This window comes from Carya illinoinensis, chromosome 10, assembly GCF_018687715.1.
Source record: "Carya illinoinensis cultivar Pawnee chromosome 10, C.illinoinensisPawnee_v1, whole genome shotgun sequence".
In the NCBI taxonomy this organism is placed as follows: domain Eukaryota; kingdom Viridiplantae; phylum Streptophyta; class Magnoliopsida; order Fagales; family Juglandaceae; genus Carya; species Carya illinoinensis.
Genome location: NC_056761.1, coordinates 35,578,976 through 35,604,179, shown reverse-complemented (window position 1 = coordinate 35,604,179; position 25,204 = coordinate 35,578,976). Strand labels below are relative to the sequence as shown.

The 25,204-nt window shown below is 36.9% G+C and overlaps 2 protein-coding genes across 2 annotated transcripts; both read left to right on the top strand.

Annotated features, from left to right (window-relative positions):
- The first annotated feature begins 4,972 nt into the window (after positions 1-4,972).
- Positions 4,973-11,282, top strand: LOC122278876 (transcription factor LHW-like). Its single transcript, XM_043089087.1, has 11 exons — positions 4,973-5,120; positions 5,257-5,765; positions 6,586-6,792; positions 7,249-7,342; positions 7,451-7,492; positions 7,651-7,710; positions 7,973-9,202; positions 9,649-9,750; positions 10,468-10,614; positions 10,715-10,840; positions 10,933-11,282. The coding sequence occupies exons 2-11, from the start codon at positions 5,668-5,670 to the stop codon at positions 11,008-11,010; spliced, it is 2,184 nt and encodes a 727-aa protein (XP_042945021.1). The 5' UTR covers positions 4,973-5,120; positions 5,257-5,667; the 3' UTR covers positions 11,011-11,282.
- A 10,956-nt stretch (positions 11,283-22,238) lies between these two features.
- Positions 22,239-24,838, top strand: LOC122278849. Its single transcript, XM_043089055.1, has 3 exons — positions 22,239-23,218; positions 23,355-23,900; positions 24,372-24,838. The coding sequence occupies exons 1-3, from the start codon at positions 22,373-22,375 to the stop codon at positions 24,480-24,482; spliced, it is 1,503 nt and encodes a 500-aa protein (XP_042944989.1). The 5' UTR covers positions 22,239-22,372; the 3' UTR covers positions 24,483-24,838.
- Positions 24,839-25,204: the final 366 nt, after the last annotated feature.

Here is a 25,204-nt window from a genome sequence, read left to right as displayed (position 1 = left end):
CGTTGTGGTCGGGAACCAGCACTCTTGGCGATAAAAGATCATGATAAGTTAGTTAGTGGTCAGCGATAGGCTCGCTAGCACATAGACGTCTAGTATTGTTGGTCCTTTGGCAGCGTGCATCCTCTATTTGTGCTATGACCAACGCGAGTGGTTTTCGTGATGGAGGAACTACCCCGTTGGAGGTTCTGGTTAGGACTGTTCAACCGGGTCCGGAACCTGGATAACCAGATTTCGGTTCTGGATTTCAGCCCTAATTGAATTCGGGCCGAAACCCGTATTACAAAATCCGGATTCATCCGGTCCGGATACGGGTTATCTAACCTGCGTATCGGTTTTAAAACCCGGTACCCGGGTTTATTACCACCCCGTTTCTAATAGGGTTTTCGATTAGCTTCAGCCCCCCTTGCCCCCTTTTGTTTCATCTCTGTTTCTCTCTCGTGCCGAAACTAGCTTCCTCTGCCGAGTGCCGATCAAAGTGTTGCCTTCATCCTCGTGCCCCTTCCTCTTCATGCCGTCGTCACTGTTTTGTGGCTCTGTCTGCATCGTCGTCATCGTCATCGTCGTCTCTCTCTCTCTCTCTCTCTCTCTCTCTCTCTCTCTCTCTCTCTCTCTCTCTCTCTCTCTCTCTCTCTCTCTCTCTCTCTCTCTCTCTCTCTCTCTCTCTCTCTCTCTCTCTCTCTCTCTCTCTCTCTCTCTCTCTCTCTCTCTCTCTCACACATCGAAACCGTAGCCTCCTCTGCCGATCAAAGCCTCGTTTTCATCCTCGTGCCGTCGTTTTCATCCACGGGTATGTCTTGTTCTCTTTATTTGTTTTGTTCTCTCATTGTTGATTTTGGGTTTTTTTTTTTTATGGGAATGTTTGAACGTTTGAGGAGTATTTTATGGGTTAGATCTGTAATGTTTTTATGAGTATGTTTGTTCTCTCTGTAATGGCGTGAAAATTTTTATGGGTTTGCTTGTTTTGTTCTCCATTTTATTTTGTTTTAGAACCTGTCAGATGGGATTTTTATGGGTGTGCTAGTTTTGTTCTGTTTTGTATAGATCTAGTGAACTGGGTCTCTTTTTTGTGTAGATTTTTGTGCCATATATTTATAAGGAGAAAATGTTTGCTTGAATTTGGTTTTGACTCGAATTGATTTCTGGTGTTATATATGGTTTAGTGAATTTTGTTCTGATTGACCTTTACAACAATGCACAGTTGTCTCAAACAATAACATGCACCATCCCCAACTACCATATTTACAAAAACATGATTGTTTGAACAAGAATTTGAGAGGAGCTGATCTGCAGGAACCCTTGAGTCCTCGACATCTTTCATTCAAAACAAGGACCAAAGTCAGTGATAAAACAGGGTGGACTCATAATTTTCTATATCCTAGCGATAATAGTAGAGGTTTTTGGTGGTGTGAAATCCAACAGCCTTGCAGTTATCACAGATGTAGCCCACTTGCTCTCTGATGTTGGAGGGTTCTCTTTTTACTGTATAGACTTCAAGTTTGGCGGCAACATCACAGTGCAATATTCGTCTCGAGGTTTTTGGTGCACTACTATCAGCTAGCGTAGCTCATATGGCCGATCTCTAGGATTTTAATTTATGAAGTTATTGACAGAATACTTTACAAAAATGCAAAGATGAATAGAACACCCATGTTTACAATTGCAGTATTAGGATTTATTATCTTCTGTTTGATGTTTGTAGGGCTTGGTTACAATCACTACCATAAAAAAATTATACTTTTAAAGCCTAAAAAAAAAACCGGTTCAATCCAGAATCCGGGTTTTACAAAACCCGGGTTCATCCGAGTTCCAGCCTAGATTTCAAATCTGGATTCCGGTTTGGGTATACCTGGGTTCCTGGATTGGAACTCGGATGAACAGCCCTAGTTCTGGTAGTGGTCGGTGGTGCACTAGGCAACTCACGGGCGAATGTGCTAGGCCTCTAGCAGCTAGTTTCTCCTCTGCCCACATTGTTCTGATCCGGTGAGTTACAGGCGGAATTCTCTGCCGTCATTGTATCTCTGCCTTCATTCCATCACCAATGAGTTCTCGGTGGATGTAGGTTTTGCCTAGAGAAGGAACAAGGTGCACACCATGCATCCCTCACATGCCATGCACTAGTGTTCTTCCTCTATTTTCTGCTTTACCATTTGCTGCAATGTTAAAAAAATAAGTAATAGAAAATAGCAAAGTTGAGGAAATCTTATCTAACTTTTCAAAGAGGATCTCATGAGTCGGAAAATATCGTTCTCCCAATTCTGGTATAGAAGATTTTGTCAATCCTACAGGTGGTACTAATTGTTAATGTCTAAATTCGCAAAATAGGTTAAAAAAGAGAAAAGAATATTTCCAGCTCACGATAATGATTCAGACTTTGATACGATGCGCTCTTTACGTCTATCTATAAAATAATAATAATTAAAAAGGAGCTGAATAATATTTCTTTCATCTATATTTTTCTTGGGGTGATTATTAGCCGTGGTATCCTCTGTAAATTCAACCAATGCATGTCACATTCGAATTAAATTGACATTGATCATTGGGAAATGATTCATTATTTTATAAATGTAAATTTAAAAAATTGACATTGACCATTGACTTTACTTAATAAAATATATAAATATATGTATATATTGTAAGTTTTTTTTTTAATTATAAATCAGATTCCTTTATTGATCTAACACTAACCTCTTGATTATTTATAGTAACCGTAGCCAACCAATCACATTTACAGCCTTTTTTTTTTTTTTAAGGCACATTTATAGCATCCTATCAAGATCTATCGACGTTTCCATGTGAATTGCCAAAGAAAGCTGTGATAGTGGTTTTTTTATTTTATTTTATTTTTATTTTTATTTTAATGGAAAGAGTCTTGCTAGGCTGGCTGCCGCCTGACCGATGGACACCTAGCACAAACTTTTTATTTTAATATTTTTTAATATAATTAAATATTTTTTAAAAATAAAAAAGATACTAATATATTAAAAATTATTTTCTTAATAATTAAATAAAAAATATATATAAATATATGAGATGTCAAAACCAGAGAGTAAATCTAGATAGTATAGTAGTATTTTCCCTTAATATACTAAGTGTCTCTATTGTGGATCTCGATAATGGTCTTGATATTTTTTTTCCTTTTATTTAGTGAATAAAAAAATATTATTAATAATATTATAAAAATTTTAAACTATTAAAAAATACATTAAAAAAAAGAGAGAGAAGGAACTGCCAAGTTGCCAACTGTCAACCATTTCTTAAATGAGAAATGATATTTACAGTCGTGATTGTGCAAGCGGCATGCAGTCGCTTTGAAAAAAATGAATTAATATGAGACTCACATGAAAAAAAACTAACTTTTTAATCGTAAACCCCACTTTTTTTCAAAACGATTATGCAGTGTTTATAATTCTACAATTATATATATAGTATTGATGTTCTTAAATATATATATATATATTAGGCAGTGGCCTTTGTCAACCAGTCATGAATATGCTTCGGTATTGGCCGAATTCACCATATTCAATAAGTTTGAGGTTTTGCCGTCTTTGGATCAACTAATAATTGAGTGGTGATCTGTTACGTGGTACGTTTGTCTTATCACAAGATGTTTTGTCAACCCTCTAATTTTTATACAATCGTATCAATATTTTTTTAAAAATATTTTAAAAATAAAAAAATTACACAAAAATAGTAAATTTATAAATTAATATAATTTAATGTGATATATCATATTCTAAAATTATATTTATTGTAAAATAGATATAACGGATCCTATAAAATTATATTATTTTGTGAGTTTATTTTTTATCTAATTTCTTTATATACGTAACAATTCTCATAATTTTAAAAAATTCTTATGATTATATTGATATATTAGTTGTTATGACATGTTTTTAGACTAATTATTTGGTAGTATTGGAATACAGATTATGGGGTACTGATCCCTGCATTATTAGCAGCCATATCATATAAATACTTCTCTTCAACTTCCTAAACATATAATTGCCTTGATCTCTTTAAATAGTCTTCCATTTATTTAGCACTAATTTCCTAAATTGTTTCTTAGTCTTGTTGTACATCCCTTTATGTTGTTTTTTTCCTTTTTTTAGGAATTTGGTTTTGATGTTTTATCTTTGTATCCTTGGGTAACATCCAAGTTTCTCTTTTTATGTAAAATGTATTTCTTCATCCGTTGTCATAAGTTAGAATAATCAATAAATTTGAGATATTATCCTGGTTTGGACATTATGTATGTTATAAACTAGCCAGTACTTATTAATATCTATTATGAGAAATGATTTATACAAATTTTAAATAGATAAGTTTTATACAAATCATCGTAAAAAAGCAAACCACACCTAAAAAGTGTGTAAAAAAATTATTTATTAATGAGACCTACTTTTTTACAAATGAGTTGTATTAAGTTTGTTTATTTTAAACTTGTACTTAGTATTACTCATCTATTACATGTATAAAAGAGAAAATATATATATTTTTATGCAAGAATAATTTGTACAAATCTTTCCAAAAAAGTAAAATCTCAATAAAATAAAATAAAATGCATGAAAATATGTTGTACAGACACTTTCTAAAACTTGTAACAAGTATAAAAATTTATAATCATTTTTACGCATTTTTTCTCACTTTATTGATATGATTGATTACGTATTTAAAAAAATTGATACAGTCAATTATATGAGTGAAGTGCGAAGAGACTACGTAAAAATGACTGTATATGATATTATTCATAAAAATATATTTATAAAATCAATATGTTAATATATGATTATTTGACTCTAATAATTTAATAAAATTGACTAGTTCTCCACATGGAGAGAGAGAGAGAGAGATAGAGAGAGAGAGAGAGAGAGAGAGAGAGGTAGTTAAGGAAGGTGACCTGTTACCGGTGGTGGGGGCTGAATATTATATAAAGGATGCTTTGGAAAGCTTTTTCAAGTGTGTATAGGTTGGCCTATAGACTCCTAGAGTGCAAAAAGCTTCTCTCTTTCTTTGGATCACATCCATTTCTACAAAGAAACGAGAGAGACATGGAGTTTGACGAAATTGATCATCGAGAATATCTCTAATTTGACATTCAGTTTCAGTACCACTACTTCAAGGTAAGATCCATAAAATTCGTCTGTTTTTGCATCCTACTTCTTACCTTAATTTTCAGCAGTCAAACGGGAGATTTTGTTTGTTTAATTGTGCGTTGGCAGCTAATTTTTGTTGGATTTTTTTTGTTTTCGTGTGCAGCGAAGTGAATTGCAAACTTGCTTCCACTCTGCCTGTACCATCTTACTTTGACGAAGCTCTTCCTGTCCTCTCCTTCTCAAAGGGAAGTTCATCGTGAACGTCTTGTGTTCTTTGAAAAACTTTCAAATTTCATGGCATCCTCGTTCCAAGAAGTCCAGGCAATTGCTCTTTATGTTTTGAAACCGTTGTAAAATTACCGGTCATATCTGAGAGTGAAAGAGGAGTTTTCACGATGGATTTTTTACTTGATGGATCAACGAGGCCTCCAACAAAACGAAGAGCGGGTTTGCGGATAAAACAGGCGGGGCGAAGCTCATACAAGGGCAGCTAGTGAAGCTTTTCTTATGTGATAATTGGGCTGAGTTTTCTACTACTCTACTAGACCTTTGTAAATTCCTCGAGTGTCAAGCGATGGAGACTACTGCTTTGAGGCAATTGTTGAAGAGTCTTTGCAGCAATTTGCATTGGGAATATTCAGTCTTTTGGAAGCTTAACCACCGAAGCCAAATGTAAGTTGCTCCTGCAGCTACTTATTGTATATTTTACATTAATTTTAAAGCTTTCTTGCTATTTCCATATCCATGCCTATCCATGTGTTTACGTATTTCAAGGAATTGAGGGATTTTCTTACCTTTCATTCAGTATTTTGACGTAATTATTATTCTATCTTGGGTGAAATCTTTAGACTGCGAACATTGAAATACAACGGCAAGAAATAATGAGCACAGATAAGATCTTGACTGCTATGGTTATAATTAAGGGGCATGGGAGAAATCGAAAGGGATTTTAGTATTTACACTTACAAAAGAAATGAAACTTGTTGTGACTAGTCCAATAAACTTTCATTAATTTATGATTGTCTCTCTAAAAGCTGCAATTATTTGAATATGTCGTCGAGCGTTAACCTTTGGGAACGCTGACACATTGCTGCAGCTGGCTTGTGCTATTGGGACTCTATGTCTTATTATACAGATTTAATTTTATTTGGCTTACTAGTTAGTGTAGTAAAGAGCATAACGTCCTGCTGCTTGAGCATTCTAAATGGATCAAATGATTTAGCACTTGTTTTGAGTAATAGAGGGGAATGTAAGACATCACACTGATCTTTTGAAGATGAGGAAACTATGAGACTCGTGTCCCCACTTCCCCCTTCCCCCCTCCCAACCCCACCCACAAAAAAAACAAAAAAATGTTCCATGAATCACCTACTTTCTATGAGATATTTTCTTTTTAGGAAAGTTCGGTGTTTACTGCTTGTGTTTTGTTATGTTATGAATGTAAGAATAGAGTTCATGTCTCAAGTATGACATTAGTTTCTTGATATTGCAGGGTTTTGGGTTGGGAAGATGGATATTGGGCTTGTCCAAAAACAACAGAACTTGTCGAGAATATACCAGGTGACATTTACTTCAAAGGCGTGAATGAGATATATTCTTTAGCAAGTAAAATGAATATAGGTGATGATGATGTAATGGAATATCGAATTGGACGAGCATTGGCTGATATGTCATGTCATCAGTATGCCATGGGAGACGGGTACTACCTTGTGCTTTTCCCTTAGTATTAAATAACTTCTTGTAATTTCCATTACTCTCCAATGTTATTAACTACATATGTTTTCAGAAATAGTCTTAAAAAATATGAGATCATCCCCTTCAATTTTGATGGATGAACTCTTCTTGAACGAAGGTTTTTGGAATGAAGCCTTATTAATTTGATTTTGAAGGAAATTTCCAATGGTTTTCTGATCCTTCTCTCATTCCACCACCTCTTAAGCTTGTGGTATTACAAACCAAACTAGTGCCAAACTTAGGTTCGAAATCTCATCCATCTCTGTGTGTCTGTCTGTGCAACATGTTAATAGATTGACACTCATCATTTCTTAAGAAGATGTACTAAACTAAATAGTATGCTTACTACCAAGATTCTTTTTTTATGAGGCATTGAGTTTAAAGTAACGATAAATGACACTAGATTTGTAAAATTCATCAGGGCTATCGGTGAAGTCGCATATACAGGAAGCCATCGTTGGGTTCTCTTTGAGAATGATTTTGCTAGTGAATGCAACTCCAAGTTAGTTCCTGAGGTGAGTTTCTAATGATGATTGCTAATTTAAAAAATGAGCTTGTTGATAGTTTTTCAAGTAGTGGACAGAATATCTCACAAGTGCAAATTTTTCTTTTTTGGTGGATAGTATCCAGAAGAATGGCTACTTCAATTTGCAGCAGGTATCAAGGTAACTTCATTATGAATTCTACCATACCAAAGTATTGGTCACTTGGACAGATTTGAGTGTGCCGGTGCACATATTAGGCTAACTTGCAATTTGTTGGCTCAAATTTCACTTATTATCGTTTCCAAAATACTAATGAGTAATTGTTGACATCCTGGCAGACCATTGTGCTGGTTCCTGTACTTCCACATGGAGTTGTACAGCTGGGCTCATTGGAATGGGTGTGTATTTATTCTCAACTTCATTTTCTGACTGTAATGAGAGATTAATGAGTTAAAAAGTCACTATAATTCCAACTTTTGTTGTGTCGTTTTGGGTTCTATTTTTGACCTAATAGCGTATAATTTAAGCTTAAAGTGTTCAAAGGTGTGGAAGTCATTAGGATCAATGCCATTTTCCCCTCCTCTCAGTGTGTGTAAAAGCATTTCTATTGCTTTGTTAGTATTCATCTTATGTGTTGCATTCTTTCCCATAATATTTCAGGTTGCTGAAGATCTGGCCTTGATTGCATATGTCATAGATAGATTCAATGCCCTTTACAATATGGCACATATTAATATACCATTCACCTCAAACAGAGATATTCAATCACAATCGTCTTCATCACTAATGTCTGGTTTCCTGGAGAACCCATTGGAGCCCTCAGACATGACCATTACCCTACTGAAGGCTGGAGATTTGAAGGCTTTTAATCACATTAGACCAAATAAGAACAAATTTTCAACATTAAATGAAGTTTTGCCAATGTCAATGTATCAAGATGCAGTTCAGGTCTCTGAAACAAAACTTCCTCAATTTTTTGGTAATGTTGGCCAAAATGTGACTAGCTCTCCACCAGATAGTCTCATTGTCGTATCAACTCCTTTATGCCAACCTATAAATACTAGCCAGTTAGAAACACTAGAGAGTAAACTGCTTGGATTATCTTGTCTGAATGAATTGCAAGCTTATCCTCAATTTAGCAACTACAATTTGGGGGCTTCTGTAGAACCCTCATGTGGAATTAGTCATTTGTGTAGTGAATTAATGACACTTGGAGACACAAGGGTTAATGATGCAGGCCATAAAAGTGCAAGCAGTATCACAAGCCTTCCCATAGATTCTGAGCTACATGAAGCACTTGGACAAGTTTTTCAAAATCATATCATTGAAGACATGCACAACTCATCATTCTTAATTGAGGATTCGTGTAGAAGCTCAAGTTTAACCCGCAATATAGATATGTTCAATGGTGCTGAGCCATCATCGCTTGCTAAAGCTGATGATGCAAATCATCTATTGGAAGCTATAGTTGCAAGTGTGTCTAGTTGTATAGATGACTCTTTAGCTAGCAGATTTAAAAGTTCAACATCATCTACAACCTCGTCAGGACGAGGTGCTAGTTTGTTCGAGTTACAAAGTCAATCTGAAGCAAGTGCCTTAATAAATGATGACTCAACTCCGTGGAGTGATTTTAGATCATCATTTGTTTCCTGCGACACAAGTACCTTTACTGGTTCTGTTTCTTTCAATAATACAAGGAGCAAATTGATTGATAAAGAGCAGCAAGGAAAACCTAAAGGCTCTATGCAACCTAGGAAGGGAAACAAGTTATCCAATGCCAGCAAAAGACGAGCCAGAATTGGTGAAAATCAAAGGCCAAGACCAAGGGATCGGCAAATGATCCAAGATAGGTTGGAGGAGCTTCGACAACTTGTCCCAAATGGTGCAAAGGTGAGTGTAGTCAAAGTACCCATTTGGTTTCGAGATTAAGTTTTTGGTAGGTTAAAAGCTTTTTTGAAGAAAAAATTATATGTTTAGAAAATTTATAAAAATTACTTTTAAATTTAAGTTATGCCCCCCAAAAAAGCTGGAAGCCCATTTTCTAAAAAAACTCCAAATTTAAGCTTTTGTTAAAAAGTTCCTGCAGAGATTATGTGACTTGTTGAGAACAACTGTAACAATTTGAAAAGCATTTTAGACATAAGTTTACCAAATAATAAATAGCTTTTCAATAGTATAACTTTTTAACAAAGCTCTACAAATAATAGCTCTATCCCCCATAACAATCCCAAACTCGTACTAATTGTTAGTATTTGTAGTGCTTGAAGTTGGTAACCATTTGTATGTTTTCTCGTCCTATCTAATCCAATTGAGAGCCGTGTTTTGTGTAAATTCAGTGTAGCATTGATAGTCTCTTAGATCGAGTGGTAATGCATATGATGCATTTAAGAAGCATCATTGAACAGGCTGAGAAATTGAGGCACTTGGCTCCTCAAAAGGTATGTCAAGTCTATTGGTAATTGTAAAATTGTTTACATCAACTTTCCTATATATATATATATATATTGAAGAAATATTAATTTTCAGATTTAGATTAAAGATATCTTTAATAGATTAAATTGGAAATGTGTTGGCATCGAAATATTTTGGGCAAATAACAAATGACTTCTACTTCAGAAACTTAAAGGCTATAGCTATGAATATGAATCAACTTATTGATTTTGGGTGGATCTATAAGATGTTTCTTATGTTGAAAATTTTCTGATTAGGGATGCAGAGGGTAATAGATTAGAATATATTGTAGAGTACATAGTCACTATTTATACCATTTAAACTAGATTAGCAGAGAGAGTCCTAGCATAATCAATTGATTCAAGCAGAGAATCCTCGATTATACTATGGATTCAAAGGAAGGCTTGGTTGGAAGAGATGGATTTTCCAATAATTTCACTAGATAGACCACAACTTGAAAATGGTTAGTTAGTTGTGGAGTGATTTTGCATCTTGTAAATAATAGCCCAACCATGGAATTTATTTGTTGTTTGCAGAGACTATAAATCAAGCTAGTAATGGAATAAGTTATGTACTCAGCTACATTAATGATTTATTTGCTAATTGCCAGAGATTACAAAATCAATGTAGGAGTCAAATCGCTTATGTACTTAGCTTACTAAGGTTATATACCTGGAAGTAACAAACATCACTGTGCTATGCAGGTGGTTGATCGGAAGAGTTGGGGATCATCTAAAATGAAAAATAGTAGTCAAAATGGGACAAGCTGGGCTTTTGAATTTGGAGACGGGCTTCAATCATGCCCCATAGTTGTGGAAGATCTTGAATATCCGGGACACATGCTAATAGAGGTCTTTGCCATCATCTTAATAACTAAATTTACCCAACTCCATTACTTGGATACAAATTTTTTTTCCCTAATTTCCCAGCCATTCTTTCTTCCACATGCAGATGCTTTGCAATGAACGTGGACTTTTCTTGGAGATTGCCCAGGTGATTCGAAATTTGGAGTTCACCATCTTGAAGGGTACAATCCACTACCGTTCAAACAATGCCTGGGCTCAGTTTATCATCGAGGTAATCATATACAAATGGGCTATTAACAACACACAAGTGCCACCACCTCTCTTAATTTCTTTCTCATAACACTATATCTGGGATGTGCACAGGGTCAGAAAGGCTTTCATAGGATGGATATGTTCTGGCCACTTATGCATCTTTGGAAGTGTAGAAAAAGCCCCGTCTGAAACAAGTTTTGAGAAGTACTGTTGCATTGACGCTAGAGATGGTTGATCTACATGAGATTTGTAATTTATTACAAGATAATGTTAGAAGTTCTAGATCTAAACCAATAGTAAAGGGATTTATTGCTTGTGAGCAAACTCATGCAGTTATTGGTGTGCTATTAATGATGAACTAGCAACTCCTAAAAGAAGAAAGACATGAATACATGCATATATATGCATGTGCGCACAACTTCTATGTACATAATATGTAAAAGAACCTAGTGTTCAATTGACTAGCATACCCTCCTCACTAAACTGTCACCCATTATCCCTTAGTAGGCAATTTTGGAACTCAGCCAACTGCATGCAACATCTTTGTTGCTTTATAACCATCAGATGAAACTTGGAAAGGCGCATTTTGGTCGATGGAATGATCACCTAGCTAGGTCAAGCTGCAAGCAATTAGCACAAAGATAGAGGTCAATGCAAGAATAATACACCTTTCCTTGAGTCTTGACTGTCCATTCTTCCGCATTTTCCATGGACTCTAAACATCCAATACTTTTCCAATCAACCCATCTCTTCTTAGATCCACCTTATATTCTTCCAAACCCCACCCTCAACATGCTAGTCAATAGCATCCACCACTTCCAAATTTTTGCCTTAATAGTCATGGACGGTGTATGGATGCACTAAAACAAAGGAAATCATGTTCAAGCATCCCAAACACCCTTGGAGATGGCAAAACAAATTACAGGACTGTCACTAGAACAAGCCCAAGCTTGGTACCAAAACAAATTCTCCCATCCGCTCCTTGCAATTGCCACTAACCCCTTTTCTAGAACTCTAATTGCGATGCGGGTCAACTACGTCATTCTAGCTAGGGTATGCAAAAACAACCAAGGTGAGATCATCCAATCCAGGGCAAAAAGTTTACCAGCCACGATTGCTCTTTATAGTGAAGCACAAGCAGCTCCACTTGCCATCAAAGAAGCATCTCCTTAGTAGTACTATTGAAGATTGATGACTTCTCTAGAAATACCAAAAATGGTAATCGACTCAAAGGGTAGCTGTCAACTTCCAGAGGAACAACAAGTCTAATGGCACTTTCATCCGCAACTTTTGATATTGAATACATGTGGATTCTACCCACCATTTACTCCTCATGTAATCCTTAATGTTTCTAGTTATATGTTATTACTTTCGCCAAAAACATAGATAAATAAGATGTTGATAGTTTGATAACTCATGCATGCACAATGACATAGTAGTCTTTGGGCAAAACCAAATGGAGAATAATCTAAACATACATCAGTCTGAGTTCCTTTCATTCTCATTTCTTAATGATATAAATTTCCTTTGTAATGGCAAGGTAAATATGTAAAATTTAACCATAAGAATAATAGACATCTTGAAACTTAGTGATGACAATATGGAGATGTGAATAATTTTTTCGTCGATACATCTGACTACTGTTGAACTATGGGAAAAAGAGGTCATCCCATCCGATCCAGTGGTAGTCAAAACCTCGAAACTTGAAGGTGGTATAAGGGAAAGTACTTCATTTGAACTTTTACAGTAGTAACCTAGGAAATCCTATTGCAATTCATTTATCCAAAAATGCATTTTGAAGATACGTAAGAATACATGGCATTTAGACATTTAAAAGAAAGAATATGGGGAAAAGTTAACAACTGGAAGAATAAGTTTTTATCTCAAGCAGGGAAGAAAGTGTTGATCAAAGCTGTGATACAAGCAATACCTACATTTCCAATGAGTCTTTTCAAGCTGCATAGAAAGTCATGCAAGGAAATCACTACACTGTTGAAATTTTCATAGGGTCACAATAAAAAATGAGAATAGAGTACATTTGAGGAGTTGAGTTAAAATGATGGAATAAAAAATTGAAGATTAGGATTCAAAGATCTTGAATGCTTCAACAAGGCTATACTTGCAAAGCAATGTTGGAGAATGCTAAAACAATCTCACTCCCTAGTTGCCAAAGTTATGAAGGGAAAATATTTCAAGCAAGGTGATCAGTTAAAGGTAAATCTCGGCAATGGACCTTCACTAATATGGAAGAGTCTGTTTTCATCTATAAATCTAGTTAATACAAGTTTGATGTGGAGGGTGTGAAAGGCTGACCAAATTAGTATTTGAAAGGACAAGTGGCTACCTATACGCACATCATACTATGTTCAATCCTCTATTTAAAATTTAGACAAAGACACAACTGTAAGTGAACTTATTGAGCAAGGGACTGGTAGATGGAAGGAAAATCTGATTAATGAGACTTTTCAACAAGGTTGATGCTAAGATTATTAATAGCATTCATTTGAGTAGATTGGGTGTTAATGATAAAATTATGTGGATGCATGCTAATAATGAGATGTTTACTATTAAAAGTGCTTACCATTTAGAGCACACTAGAAACAAATTGATGAAAAGGAAAATATCAACATTAGCTATAACAGAAGATGGCTGGAAATGAATTTGGGATTTAAAAGTGGAAGGTATGGTCAAACATTTCTTACGGAAGGCTGGACAAGAATTACTCCCAATTAAATTGAACATTTTAAAGAAGAATATGACTGATAATAGCTTATGCCCAGTTTGTGAAAAAGAAATTAAGTCATTTGTGCATGCTTTGTGGAGTTGTTCTGGAGCCTCAGATGTTTGTACTAAAACTAGTAGCCTAGTGCAGAAGTGGTCTAGTGATGAAACTGCTTTCATGGATCTATGGAAGAAATCGAATGAGAGACTGATTGTTGAAGATGTTGAGTTAGTGGCTTATATAATGTAAAGAATATGGTTAAGAAGAAGCTCTCTAATTTTTTTAAAACAAATTTGAGCATTTGAGAAAGGTATTTCTGAATGCAAAACAAGGTCTGGTAGATTTTACTTTAGCATAGAGTTATCAACAAGAGATTATGCTATCAAGAAGAGTTGAGAGACCTTAAGCAACTGGAAAAAATCAACTAGTTTGTTCTGTAAGGCCAACTGAGATGTTGTTGTGGATAATTAGTCGTAGAAAGTTGGACTTGGAGTGATAATCAAAGACATTGTAGCTGATATTTTGGCTACTCTATGTTCAAATATAAAGCATTCAATGAAACCTATTATAGCAGAGGCATTGGCCTTGAGAAAAGCTATGAATTTCTATATCAAGCTGGAGCTGAAGTTGTCAAGGGTGATTCTAGAAGGAGATTCTTAGACAGTTGTGAAGGACACAAACAACATGAAAGATATTTATATAGATTATGGAAATGCGATTGTTGATACTCGAAGCATGCTCATTGAAAGATCAAGCTGGAGTGTTTGTTTTACATATGGGGATGGAGTGTTTGTTTTACATATGGGGAGGCCAAAACGGTGGCACATAAATTGGCAAAATTAGTTCTTTCATGTTTAGAAAAGAAAGTATGGATAGAGAAAGAATTTTGAATTCACATTGGAGTGAAAATTCCTGCAATGACAAGCTTGCTTTGCATCTGATCAATAATATTCTATTCATATTTTAAAAAAAATGTAGGATATTATCTTGTATTCTATTTAAGAAAAAAAAAAGACCGTTAGTAATTTCCCACGAGGCCCAAAGGAATAACATCTTAATTCTATTATCCAAATTTGAAGGTTATATGGACCTGAAGTCCATCTATAAAGATTGCTGACTTTGGGATTTAAAGCCGCCACAATGGAATTAATGTAACAGCCCAAGTCCAATTCCCAAGCCTAGCTCATAGCCCATGATTTTTTTATTTTTTTTCCAGAAAAACAGGACTACTCTTTTAACACATTCACCCGTACAGCCCGGGCCCCCTACTTTCCCATTTCTTCCCCCGATTCTCTCTCTCTCTCTCTCTCTCTCTCTCTCTCTCAAATATCGATTTTTCTCCTATCTCCGTCTCCTCATTCTATATGTCTCTCTCTGTTGCATCTCGAGAACTCACTACCCACGTTAAACCGGCCACAATTCTTCCATTGATTCGAGTAAGTAACTCTGAACCGTTGTATTACGTCTTGGATTTTTGGTAGTTGGGAAATACTCACTTGTTATAAATAGATGAAAGAAGTTTCTGTTTTTCTTAGTGGGTAAATCGACTAGACAAGGCCTTGTTTGGACTCAAAAAGCATTTCAACTCATTTCATTTCATCTCAACTAATCATTACAACTTTCCGAAATTCTTAAACAAAATACAATAAACAATTCAACTTTTTCAAATCTCAAAACAAAAATAATATTAAAAAAAATTTTAATAATATTTTATTCAACTTTCATCTCATCTTATTTCAACTCAACTCAACTCACTATCCATAATCCAAACCTCCCAAAGTGTAGGAGTTGACGTATTGTATTGATCTTTTATTAGGTTCTGATTTGTGAGCTAGATGAGGGAATGAGACTCAGAGAAAGTGTCATCAACCGACTGTCTTATATCTGTTACTTATCTCAACTTGATCCTAAGAAAGTAGATGAAACTCTAATACCAATTGAACTTACGAGGTTGACCCTAAATAACTTTTAGAGGGTGGTGAATAGGTGTTAGTCACAAATCTTTTGACCAACTTTATTTTATGTGAACATTAAAAGAAAATTTATCAAATTTCTGATTAACTCACATGCACCAAATCATGGTATCAAACATAAAAATAAATATGAATACTAGAGCAAAGCAAGTCAATTATAAGACATTGATTTTGGTGACAAAGGGAAACATTTTAAAGAAATATTTGAAGGTAAAACCACTCCGAGGCAGCCTGCCCAGAACAAACCAATTTCACGATTTGAAGATTAATACAAGTAAGTTTCTTACAAACCATTTGTAATATGAATCCCTTTCTTACAAACCATTTGTCCCACTGCGGTAGTAGTCAGAACCTCTAATGTTCTTTAAACTTGGCTTCTTCTTCTGGAACCTGCAGTGGCTGAACACTTTAATCAATATGTCCAAGCAGCAGCAGCACCAAAGTTCATTTTTCTCTGTCCAAGAAGTTACTTCTGCTTCACTGAACTAGGACAAACACTTTTGACTCCTTATCTTGATATTTTTAACTTCTTTACACGCATGTATATCTCTTTGACTTCTCCCTGCGCCAATCAGTACATCATATAGACTTGGTGTTCATCTTTTGTCTTTATCACTTGATCAGGAAACCACACTCAAATTCGTTCAGATGAGATATACCTGCAGAGTACTGTATTGATAGGTTGCTGGAAGACTTACCTTGTTAGGAGTGCACGTAATCCTTATCTCTTTGCTGGAAGACTTACATAATCATTTAAAACTATTCTAGTTTATCAACAACTATACCACACTTTTGACTACCGAATTTAAGCCAACCTAAAAACCTAACCAACTTCTGCCTTTGATTATTCGGTGTCAAAATACAGCTTAAGTGTGAGGGCCCAGAATTTCTTTCAGATGAGTGCTTAGTGGGCCTTATGTGCTGTTTAATGTTGGGCTTTTTTTTTTTGGGTGTGAAAGTAAGTCATTTTCGGGCCCAGCCCGTGTACTTGAGGTCCAGCCCCGAAGAAACCCTAAGGGTTTCATCTCTTTCTCTTTCCCTCTCTTTTGTGCCGTGCAGGACCCTCTCCCCTCTGACAAACTTTTTTCTTCTGTTTATCCTCCCCTGCTGACCAGCCCGTGAAGCCGCTCACCTCCTCCATCGAACCATCACCATGTGTGCACTAGCCATAGCCCTCTCTTCATCTGCCACCACCCCCCTTCTCCCCACTCCAAGCCTCCATGATTGTTCCCTCCGTGTCTCTCGACTTTTTGTTTTCTCTGTTTGTTGTCTTCTCACTGCCGATGCCAACCAGCCAATGCTGGCCACGCATGCAAGGCTCGGTCTCCATTTTCCACCCCATGTCTTTATCCTTGTAGAAATCCACTGAGCCACTGCCAGTTTTCTCTCGAGCCCGTGCACGCTGACGGAAACCCCGAATCACTCATGCATGCACGTTACAGCCTCTTGTGCCCCTTTCCCCTGACCTTTGCACTGCTACACCTGCACAATGGCTGCTGTAGGTGGATTCCGTTGTATATGGGCCTCTCAGCCTATAAATAGGTCGAGCTTCTCCATTCGTTCTCACCTCAAAACTTGCTTCATCTCCTCTTATATTCCACTCCATTGAGTTCCCCTTTTTCAAAAACCCCATTTCTGTGGCTTTAGAAGATTTTCCCACCCATCATTGCCCCTCTCAGCCGCGTTCTAGTGGTCGTCTGACCACCCACTGGTCTCCCCTAGCCCATTCCCGACTTCCTCATCCCCGGTTATTACCCAACTTGAGAGCTAGATTCCTTTGTAGCCACTACCCCGCCGCGCTGCCGCTATCATCGCCACTGTTGTAAGTTGTGCGACCCACGATTTTATTAGCTCATATTTTAGTTGCCATATTAATTATTTGAAGAATTTATTTTCAACGACGCTCATGCACATGCTTTTGCGGGATCTCTTTGACGGCATGGGCGATCGTCCAGAAATTTCAATATGTATTGTAAGTGAATTTCTAGACGGACCTTGGATTTCTAATGCCGTGATAAATTGTCTTGTGCAGTTTGGTTGTGTTGGAATTGTGGGCCAAGGGCCCCAGGAAGTGTTGGGAAATTCTATTGTAGTTAGCGATGGATTTTGGGCCGAGGGCCAGATGAAGTGTTGGGAACCTCACGTAGTTGGAGAACTGTGTATTTGGTTGGTTTTGTGGCAATGGGGTATTTTGTTTGTGATCTGTGTTGTTTGTAATTTTCCATGTCATCCAATAGTTGTCTAGTCACGCATCTACATTTTTAATTGTTATTATTTATCTTTATCATATTAACTATGCTTTGCTTTATGTCTACACTGTACATATTATTGATAAATGATCTACTCTCTAACTATGCTGTGAAATTGGAAAAAACTGTGTTTTTGGTGAAAAAGTGATAAGAAATTATTTTGAGGGTGCGTGCGTATCATGACCTCAAGTCAAGATGGGGCATTATCTCGATGGAACTCCTCTGGTCATTCGGGAGCGTATATAACTGAGTGATGTCTCCTGGGTTGTCGCGGGGCACAATGGGCTTTGACGAGACGATAATGCTTTCGTGCCGACTCTGTGGCCCCTCTGCTGGTGGGGGCTAGAGGATGGCTAGTCTCGTACGGGCCGGGCAGAGCTGATCATCACTTATTGCAAAGTCACATGCACTGTCATTACCCGTGGTGTGGCGAATGGAGCCAAAGTGTGCGGATGGTCCTTAGGGGAGACTGTGGTGCATACCGTAACCAATGAATATTTTATGTGTATAAAATAGCAGTATGGCGTGAGTGGTTTAACCAAAGTCATTTTTGTGTAAAATTATAACGAAAGGGTATTTTGGTCTTTTTGCACTATTGTTGCTATGTGCCTTGTGTTTGAAATGCTTGGTTATGGGTTGTGCTTTCTTGCTGAGATTGCGAAATCTCATGTGATGTTTTCACCTGCGATTCTATTTCATGTAACCGAACCCACCAGAGGAGTGACGACGTGGAGTATTCTTATTTTGTGATTTGAGAGATTTGCCTTTATTTTACTTCGATTAGTTGAATAACTATGTTAACTTTGTGAGGATTTTTCAATTGGGTTGTAGACTTAAATTTTCTGGTACTTAGCTTGAAATTGCCTTTAAATTTTCCGCAACGTCTATTTAACATGTACATATATCGCATGTTGACACACACTTGCAGTCCTGCATCACAAACTTTTTGGGTCCTGCGTCACAAACTTTAGCTCAGGTGAGTGGACATGTATCAGTATTTATGGAAATGACTTATGAGACTATCTAGACATTGTTTCCTAATGTTAGATAAACGGCAACCAGAAACATATCACAAGTTAGCATTACTAGCAACACAGCTAAGATAAGAGTTTAACAGTACATATACTTAAGAAAAGCTAGAGATACAAGTTAACAGTGCAGGTACTTAAACTATAGTCTGTCCACCCAAAAGAAATTGTTGTGGCCATGAACCCTTCACTAGAATTTAATAGTTACTCCCCTTACATATGTTGTCATACCCTGCACCCAGAGGGTTAGGGAGTGAGTTCCTGCCACTAAAATCAAATCCCAACAATACAAACATAGACTCCAAATGATACATGGAAAGGCTCTATAACATGTAAAGCTCATTTATTAAAAAAATATACGTTCCTCTATAGAGACGTCAATGAACTCCAACATATATAATAAAGATCTCCACAAAGCCTCAATAAATACATCAATATCCTAAAAGCTATTGAAAAGAAAATAACATATTTTCCAAATAAGATCCTCTAGTAGTCTCTTGTACCCTTTGTATTAATCCACTTGTGCCTCTTAGGCACTTAATTCCACTACACTCAACTAATCCCGCCCGTACTTCCTATTATTGATTCTTAGTTGAAACATCAAAATCATCTGAAAAATAATTGAGATAATTGGGTGAGTTATCAACAAATCAATAAGTAGCAAATATATACTTGTGTGTAAACATAAACCAGTAACAGAATGCAAAAGAAAACAAATTATCAAAATAACAGAGTGATATTTCAGAAAACATTTATATATACAATTACAATATAGACTAAAGATCTTTGGCATAAGTATAGCTGAAACAGCATCATAATAGATAAGAGGCCAGGTTTAACCCCCATGGTAGGGTTGTGCAAACCCCGGCGGCCATGTTTAACCCAATATTTTTCAGATGACTATGTTGGCTGTGACAATTAGAATAGATTTCACGTAACAGGATTAGAAGAGGAAGGTAAGATAGGTGTTGAGTGGCATAAGTGAATTTGCGAGATTTGAGAGAATATTTAGTATTGTTGAGTTTAATATTTTCGAAGAATTTTTGAGGTATTTGATTTTGGAGGATTATTGTATCTAAGTTTTATATTTTATGGATTTCAGGTTAAAAGGGTTCACTCCCGGGTACAGGGCGTGAGATATGTTCTCCCCTTTTTGACACCGTGGGCAAAAGGGTGGTCTAAGTTGAACCAAATGCATGATCATCATCTTAAGTAACAACACCAGATTGATCCATGAGAGAGCGAACATCTAATGAGAGCTGAACCAAATGATCATTAGCCTGGACCATGTCAGACCGAAGAAGTCGTCTGTCAGAAGTCACCTGCTTCATGTGCAGTACATTACATTCCATATGAGAGTCATGGTGAGCCCTTGCCTCTTGCAACCACGAATCAATTTAGATACGTTGTGTAGTAAGAAGCTCATGAAGCTGGTCCACCTTCCGAGATAGAGCATTTAGCTGCTCTTGAAGAAAGACTAGAGGTTTGATGCACTGAAGGTTTTGTGAGATTGTTGATGCATTAATGGGATCGAGGATTCTCCGGGAAGGCTCATAGTCGCGTATGGGAACATTATAATGGGCAGCCATTTTGGTGATTAGACCACCAAAAGGCAGGGAGACATCCTGAACAACGTAAGCATGATGTATAACACGGATTATATGTTTAGGAAGATCAACAAAGAAGTCATGAAGGAGAGCATAATAAAATTGAGGGTATCAATTGTGACCTTGGTGTAACGATTAAGTGGTCAGTGATTTGTAAGAACGATCTTGGTGAAGTGCCGCTCAGCTGGCATCGTCACAGGTAGAGAGGGATGCGCTGTGATCCCTTTTTCCACTGCTGAGGAAAACTAGAAAGAGTAAAAAGTAGAGGTGGTGTAAGATCAATATGGATTCCTCGAAGCATGACATGAATGCTATGAGTGTCAATGTCGAAGTGAGAAATATTAGCATAGAATTTATGCAACAATTCTACAAAAGGAGCAGGAAGAGGCTCAGCAATAGCCAGCCAACCGCGCTCTCGAAATAAGGTGGGAATAAACTTCTACGCAGGAGCAGATAAACTAGAAAGACCAATCACTTCACTCTCTTGATTACTTTGCACTGTGGTTGAATACAAAGCATAGGTCATAGGGAAAGTAAATGAAGTTGAGATAAGATAATTCTAGACAATCATGAAATTCAAATCTTTTGCCAGTTTGGTTACCAAACTCTCATTGATTCACTTTATTTCATTATTATAACTTTATCAAATTTTCATACACTTTTCCAAATTATTATATAAAATATAATAAAAAATTCAACTTTTTCAAGTTCAAACACACTCATAATATTTAAAATTAATATTTTAATAATATTTTATTCAACTTAATTCAGTTTAACTTAACCCAACATTCAAATACAACCTAAATCTCTAAATCAAATCTCCCTCTCTCTCTCTCTCTGTCTCTCTGGGCTTAAATCCATTTATTTCCCCTCCCATATAAAGTCAAACTGTCTATTCTTAATAAGGATTGCCACAGCTGAAGATCCTTTGATCTTCATTAGTTGACATGGTAGAAATTGTTAGGCACTCTAATTCCAGGATTACAGAAAAGGTCAAAACAACCAACACAAAACGACTAACCTAGGTTTACTGAAAATGTCAAATTCCTAACTGCAAATTGCAACAAAAAGCCAATAGTCCCTTTCCCGAGTCGCTCATTGCCCATGGACTGACCCATCGTTTCATATTTGAGAAATGCTTTTAATTAGAAAGAGATTTATAAAAATAGCTTTATAAATTAACATGACTTGACGTGATACGTGAGATTGTAAAGTTTTTTTATTGTAAAATAAATATAGCGTATTACATAAAGATAATCAGCTTGTGAGTTTATTTTTGTAAAATATTTGTGGCTATAACACTTATCTTCGTATTTAAAATATTTAATATTGATCTCCACTATTTATCCTAAATCTGTTTATTTTATAAATCAGCATCATATAGTGCTTTTATCATTTAGCTTGCCATTTTCCTAATTCTCAATGTACAAATTCTAAAATAGAAAAATAAAATAAAGTTTCTAAAGAGAAGATCCAAAACAATTTGGAAGCATACATATTGAAAACCCAAAGAACAAAGTAAAAAAATTTTAGAAACTAAAACAAAATCTTCTTCCACTAGTACACTTTCCAAAGTCTTATATATGTATATATATATATAGCTGAAATAAATAAAAAATAATTAGAAGAAATACCAAACATATATAGAGCGACATGTCGTGTAATGTTATTTATTTATTTTCTGAATAAAATAAATAGATAGTTGAGCGGCACTAACCCGTAATTACCCTCTATTTAGAACTCAAAACGTTTAGCAGAGAATTTTCCATGCGAAATCTTTGGGGGAGTTGATCAACCGATTTGATCAACTTACATTCTCGTCTTCTTCCTTCTTCTCTCTCTCTCTCTCTCTCTCTCTCTCTCTCTCTCTCTCTCTCTCTCTCTCTCTCGTGTGGAATTGAGAAATAAAACAAAAGAAAAGTAGAGAAAGTCTAGCACTTTCGTTCCTTTTCCCTACAGGATTCCATTCCTCATGGTAGGAAGCGGCATGCTTTCTTCAAGAGAAGTAATTCACGATCCCTTCAAAGCCTGGAAATCCATGGTTTTCCCCACAAAATTAGCCGGCTATGCTGCGTTCTCTCTCTTTTGCACGATCGCTTCAATCTCCTTCGTCTGCTACGTCGCTTTCTCAACCTATTCCCTCCGTTGCCCCGAATGCCATAGAATGATCTCGCACCAGAAAGTCTCTGACGCCGATATTTCCCCCGCTTACGAGAAGACTAATATATCCCACATCCTTTTCGGCATCGGAGGTTCCGTCAAGACATGGCAAAAGCGCCGGGATTACACTGAGGTATGGTGGAAACCGAACGTCAGCCGCGGATTCGTTTGGCTCGACGAGGAACCTCCGAAAAACGTGACATGGCCGGAAACCTTGCCGCCGTTCAAAGTCTCTGGAAACACGTCAAGGTTCAACTACACCTGCTGGTACGGCAAGCGCTCTGCAATCCGGATTGCTCGCATTGTGAAGGAGAGCTTTGAGCTGGGTCTGGACAACGTGAGGTGGTTCGTGATGGGCGACGATGACACGGTGTTTTTCACGGAGAATTTGATCAACGTATTGGCGAAATACGATCACAATCAAATGTATTACATCGGTGGGAATTCAGAGAGCGTGGAGCAGGACGTGGTACACTCTTACACAATGGCCTACGGAGGAGGTGGCTACGCCATTAGCTACCCGTTGGCCGCCGAGCTCGTCCGAGTTTTGGACGGCTGCATTGATCGGTACGCACATTTCTTCGGCTCCGATCAGAAGGTCCAGGGTTGCCTGAGCGAGATTGGAGTACCGGTCACAAAAGAGCTAGGTTTTCATCAGGTTCTTCCTCTCTCTCTCTCTCTCTCTGTCTCCTTATGGAAATGCAATCGTCGCGAGGGCATTGATTTCGCTTCCATTTGAATATAGAATATATTATTTACAGCTACCGTATTATAAACCGATTTCAATATTTCAGGTCGACATACGAGGAAATCCGTACGGTTTATTAGCTGCACATCCATTGGCGCCATTGGTGTCTCTGCACCACCTAGACTACGTCGAATCTATATTTCCGAACCGGACCCGGATCGACTCGCTGAAGAATCTGATCCGGGCATACGAAACGGACCCGAATCGGGCCCTTCAGCACAGTTTCTGCTACGACTTGAGGCGGAATTGGTCCGTATCGTTGTCTTGGGGATATACCGTGCAGTTGTATCCGTCGTTGGAGACGGCGAAGATCCTCGACACTGCGCTGCGCACGTTTCGGACGTGGGGGAGTTGGAGCGACAAGCCCTTCACGTTCAACACACGTCCGGTCAGTAGAGACCGGTGCAAGAAACCGCTTTTGTATTTCTTGGACCGGGTCGAGAGGCTTGGCTCGGGTCAAACGTTGACCACCTATGAAAGGTATATGTACCAACGGGGAAAGGAGTGTGACCGTGTCGAATACGCCCCTGCCTTAGCCGTGCGCTCTTTCAATGTCTTAGCTTCCAACTTCGACCCTGACTTGTGGAAAAAGGTAATTAACACTTGTTTCTCATCTTCTGGAGTAATAAACTCGATTCTCAACGCGGAAACTAATCAAAGGTTGAAATATTATTTTCATCGTACGTGTTGATCATATAAAATAAATAAAACCTTTAAAACTATATAATTTGATAATTTTTTAAAAAATAAAATAAAATGCTGAATATATAAATATATTCATATAATACCATATATCATTTACGTCACATAATTTTATATATCATTTACACGTATAGTATAAAGACTTTAAAATAATAGTATTCAGACTGAACAGTTCCGAGAGAGCTGGAGGCAGTTTAGATTGGCCGGCCACCTAATTGGAAGACTTCAGCATGAATCGTTTGTCCTTGGAATTCTCCATCATTTTATGCGCAACCGGTGTAACTAAAAGGGAAGAAGGGGTTTTGATTGTTGACTAACTTCGTTTATTTGTTTTTGTGGGGTCCCTTGATTGAATGAACAGGCGCCACGCAGACAATGCTGCGAGATCGTCAACGGTGAAGATGGGGTGGACAGCGCGATTCAAGTCAAGATCAGAGGCTGTAATCGCTTTGAGAGTGTGACTCCTCCATAGAATTTGACGCCAACATGTATGCGAGTTAGTCAACTACTTATTTGACCCCTACTTCATCAGGTGTTCGTAACACGTGTAAGGCACTGAGTGGAGACAGTTAATTAACTCCGTTGGTAGGCCTACGTCTTGACCGCCCGACCACACTTGGTGTTTCTATCTACACGTACGTACAGCAAAGGAAAAGAACATTTTGAGTAGGTAGGCAGGCATGTGGAGGGTATATACTTACATGCATGGCATGTGTTTGTTCCCTTTATTAGTTGATAATCCGAATAATTTATTTCAATAAAAATTATTGTTTATGAAAAGATCTTGGCCTCTTTTTATAAAGGGTGTCGATATATATATATTACCCACAAAAAAAAAATAGTACTGTATAGAGAGAATTCTGAAATGAGAGAATCTTAATTGATACTTTGTTATTCTTGGATTAAACTTCATACTAAACTAATTTATAAGAAATATTTTATTTTTATGAGAAAGTAGTTATCATATTTTCATCCCTATGTGTAGAAATGAAATAAATTGAGACACATTAGAATATTGTAACTAATAATATTATATACAGTCGTGAAGTGTGTAAGTACCGTAAAATTATTTTAAAAAAAGTTTTGGTACGTACAAACAAATTTGCATATCGATCTACATACCAATGCTACTATCTTTATATTCAAAATTAAAATTAGTATAATTTTCATTAAAATCTAATTTTCTGATCAATC

What these genes read in the sequence shown, in the direction of transcription:
- LOC122278849 (XM_043089055.1), top strand. Translation starts at nt 22,373, where the DNA reads ATGGTAGGAAGCGGCATGCTTTCTTCAAGAGAAGTAATTCACGATCCC. An exon ending in AAGAGCTAGGTTTTCATCAG is followed by an intron (nt 23,219 to 23,354) that starts GTTCTTCCTCTC and finishes TCAATATTTCAG; the next exon opens with GTCGACATACGAGGAAATCC. An exon ending in ACCCTGACTTGTGGAAAAAG is followed by an intron (nt 23,901 to 24,371) that starts GTAATTAACACT and finishes TTGAATGAACAG; the next exon opens with GCGCCACGCAGACAATGCTG.
- LOC122278876 (XM_043089087.1), top strand. Translation starts at nt 5,668, where the DNA reads ATGGAGACTACTGCTTTGAGGCAATTGTTGAAGAGTCTTTGCAGCAAT. An exon ending in ACTCCAAGTTAGTTCCTGAG is followed by an intron (nt 7,343 to 7,450) that starts GTGAGTTTCTAA and finishes TTTGGTGGATAG; the next exon opens with TATCCAGAAGAATGGCTACT. An exon ending in AGCTGGGCTCATTGGAATGG is followed by an intron (nt 7,711 to 7,972) that starts GTGTGTATTTAT and finishes ATAATATTTCAG; the next exon opens with GTTGCTGAAGATCTGGCCTT.